The sequence below is a fragment of the Tupaia chinensis genome, unplaced genomic scaffold (genome assembly GCF_000334495.1).
Source record: "Tupaia chinensis unplaced genomic scaffold, TupChi_1.0 Scaffold000146_1, whole genome shotgun sequence".
NCBI classification, from domain to species: domain Eukaryota; kingdom Metazoa; phylum Chordata; class Mammalia; order Scandentia; family Tupaiidae; genus Tupaia; species Tupaia belangeri.
The window spans coordinates 7,738,538-7,741,809 of NW_006159616.1; the positions used below are offsets into that span (position 1 = coordinate 7,738,538).

The following is a 3,272-nucleotide window of genomic DNA, read 5'->3' on the forward strand; positions in this document are numbered from 1 at the left end:
CCCCCACACAACCCACTGCCAGGCCTTTGCCATCTAGAGCCAGAGTCCGGCAGTCCAGGGTCATAGTCACTCTGTCCACCCACAGGCTTCAGCTCACTGGAGAGTCTTGATTCCTAGCTCCCAGGAGGCACTGGGGCCTCCGCCCAAGGAGGGCGTGGTCAAGCATGAACAGGGATGCTCCCTCCAGTCTGCCTTCCTCCCCTGGCGCTCGGCTGAACTCCTGGGCAACCCTGCCAGGGATGCCAAAAACTGCAGGCACCAGGGCCAGGGGCAGCACGTGCCAGCCCTGCCACCCCCGACAGTGACTCAGCTGTCTCTGGACACCATGTGCTGGCGGGGTCGGCAGGGAGGGGCTGCCAGCCCAGGCTAGGGCCAGGGCATCTAGGTCTCCCGGGGGCGACGGCTCGGGAGCCCGCCCCGTGAAGCCCGCTGCCTCCCCTTGAACTGCTGGAGTTCCCCCGGCATCTCTGCACCAGGCCCGCACAGCCCTTGGCCTGTGGCCACCTCCCCGCTGACCAGCCCTCCGCACCTGAGAGCAGAGCCCCTTGGCACGAGGGAGCCAGGCTGGACTCGGGATGGGGAGGGGAGGCTGTGGCTTCACACGAGCTGGTCGGGGGCGCGGCTAGCCGGCCCTGACCTGTCACCTCTTCCCCAGCTGGCTGCCGACGGCACTGTCATGAACACCTTCGCGCACAAGTGCCAGCTACCGGAGGACGTGGATCCAACGTCGGTGACCTCCGCTCTGCGGGAGGACGGCAGCCTCACCATCCGGGCGCGGCGCCGCCCACGCACAGAGCACGTCCAGCAGACTTTCCGGACGGAGATCAAAATCTGAAGGCCCCCTCCCTCCCCTGCCCCCACCCCTGTCCCCACTGGCCTACAGTGAGGTCGTCCGAACCCCTTTGCGATACCCCAGGACATCTCAGCCAGGTGCCAGCCCCGCTACCCCCCAGACCCCAGGTGGGTCATCCCCCCAAACTAGGGTCCTTCACTCTGCCCAGGGCAGACATGGGACCCCCTTGCCTGGCCTCACCTGTGGCCTCCAGATGCCAAATATGGTCTCCATCACTTAATCTAGAGCAGGGACTGGGGTGAAGAAGGGCCACCCCAAAGGAGGGAAGGGACACAGGAATAAGCAGGGTCTCTGGGCAGTGATCTGCAGGACAGACAGACAAATCCTTTCATCTGCGGAGTCTCGGGAGGGCAGGGCAGGGCGTCGGGACCTGGGGCCCCCTTGACTAAGGAGAGCAGGAGAGGCAGGCGGAGGTCACGGACAGGCACCCAGGGAAGTGGAACTGCCCGGGGCTCAGGGAGGCCTGAAGGAGGAAGCACGAGGGTCACCCTCCCCTCTGCTATTCAACCCCAAACCAGCTGGCAGATTGCCTGCCCGCCCTGTGCCCCCAGCCAGCCAGCCTGCCAGGGCAGGGCCAGCTTGCATCCGTGTAGAGATGGGTTTTTCCAGTATGGCTGGTTCATGATAAACTGTGAAACCCCTGCTGGAGCCTCCGGGCCAGGCTGGGGTGAGGGTGGGGCTGGTCCTTCTCCCTCCCACTCTGTCCTGCTCCACTGCAGACAGGACGGCCCAGCCAAGGTGGGGCTATGGGGCCTCAGCATGGACCCCGCTCTCATGACCTTCCCTGACCTTCCCCTCGGGGCAGTGGCCTCCACATCCGCCCCTCTTTCTCAGTCCGTGTTTCTACAGGACAAGCTGCCACTGTCCTTCAGATACTCACTTTACGGCTGGTACGGCCACATTCAGAGCATCCTCAAGTCAGGTTTCTGGTCTCCATCTTCTCAGAGGGGAAGCCGCGTCTCTGAGCCTCTGGGTGTCTGGCTCTGTGGCCAAAGGCTGGATCTGAACCCAGGACGGCGGTGCTGCCCACGGCCCTGGCCTCTGTGCTCTGAGCAGTGTCCCCTCACTCTGCCCCCCAGGGCTATGTGCTCTGCGGGAGTCACAGGAATAGGCCCATCCTGTCCCAGTGCCCTCATCACCCCTAATCCAGGCAGGGACCCTCTCAGCCTTAACCCTGGAGACACTGGCTCCCTGTCTCCCTGGTCAGTGTCCCCCACAGGGACGCAGTGAACAGGGAGGAGTGGTTACCGGGTAACTGAGGGCCCCAGGACAAGCCGCAGGGCCAGCCCCTGCCCTCTGTGCCTCTCGGGTCAGCGTGCTGGAGGGAGGCCTCTCACTCCGCCATCTGGGGCCCTTGGGCTAGGAGGGGGCATGGAGAGAGCTGGCGCTGTACCCCTACCCACAATAAAAGAGTACCACAGACCTGGAGAGCACCTGTCTGCTTTGCAAACCCGGGGCTGGAGGGGCCGGCTGAGAAGGCCCAGCATAAACTAACACCTCCTCCTGCAGATCTGGGGCTGGCTGGGGGGTGCAGGGGGTGTGGGGGGTGGTGGTCAAGTGAAAGCTAAAGACAGGAAGGTGGGTGTCCCTTGCCCTCCTCCATGGGCTCCCCAGACCCAGCTGGGCCTGAATCCCAGGATTCTCTCTTCTTTTCTTCCTTTTTCCAACTGCCAAAAGGCAGAGAGGAGGCACCCCCATAACCCTTTCCCTGCATGTCTGCATCCTGTCATGATTGTGGGCATGCATGTGTGCGGGGAATGCTTCCAGGCCGCCAGGAGGGACTCGAATAGCCCTGGGGGATGCCCTTCCTAGCACAGGGCCTGTCCCCAGGACTGTTTCAGCAGGCCCTGGCGCACTCTCTCTTCCACTTGCCTGTCTCTTCCTTTTACTCATTCTTTTATTCAACACGTCTATGTTGTCCTGCTACTATGTGCCAGGCACTGTCCCAGGCCCAGGGACACAAAGGCGGGTGGGCCACACCAGGGCGCTCGGCTTCCAGGCTTCCAGGCTTCCAGGCTTCCAGGCTTCCAGGCTTCCAGGCTTCCAGGCTTCCAGGCTTCCAGGCTTCCAGGCTTCCAGGCTTCCAGGCTTCCAGGCTTCCAGGCTTCCAGGCTTCCAGGCTTCCAGGCTTCCAGGCTTCCAGGCTTCCAGGCTTCCAGGCTTCCAGGCCCAGCGAGGTTGAGCTAAGGACCCAGGGTCACACAGTCCCAGAGGCACAGCTGGCTGGAACCCGGCGGCTCAGAGGGGAGGGGTACTTGCTGGTTCAGGTGACGCTCCGGAGGGATGTCTCACCCTGCACACCCCCAGTGAAATCAGAATACCCAGCGCCCCCCAGTGCGCTCCCGCAGGCTGCCATCAGGAGGAGGGGACGGGTGGAGAGGGGGTGCGTATTTCCAGCCTCTGTGACTCACGGATTCCC

At 63.4% G+C, this 3,272-nt stretch overlaps 1 protein-coding gene across 1 annotated transcript in view; it reads left to right on the top strand.

Moving 5' to 3' along the window:
* The window catches only part of HSPB7 (heat shock protein family B (small) member 7), a 3,847-nt gene extending 1,569 nt beyond the window's left edge, over positions 1 to 2,278 (top strand). Inside the window, exon 3 of the mRNA XM_006145254.2 lies at positions 656 to 2,278. Coding sequence (XP_006145316.1) covers positions 656 to 835 — 180 coding nt within the window. The 3' untranslated portion in view covers positions 836 to 2,278. The remainder of the gene's footprint in view (positions 1 to 655) is intronic.
* The last annotated feature ends 994 nt before the right edge of the window (positions 2,279 to 3,272 follow it).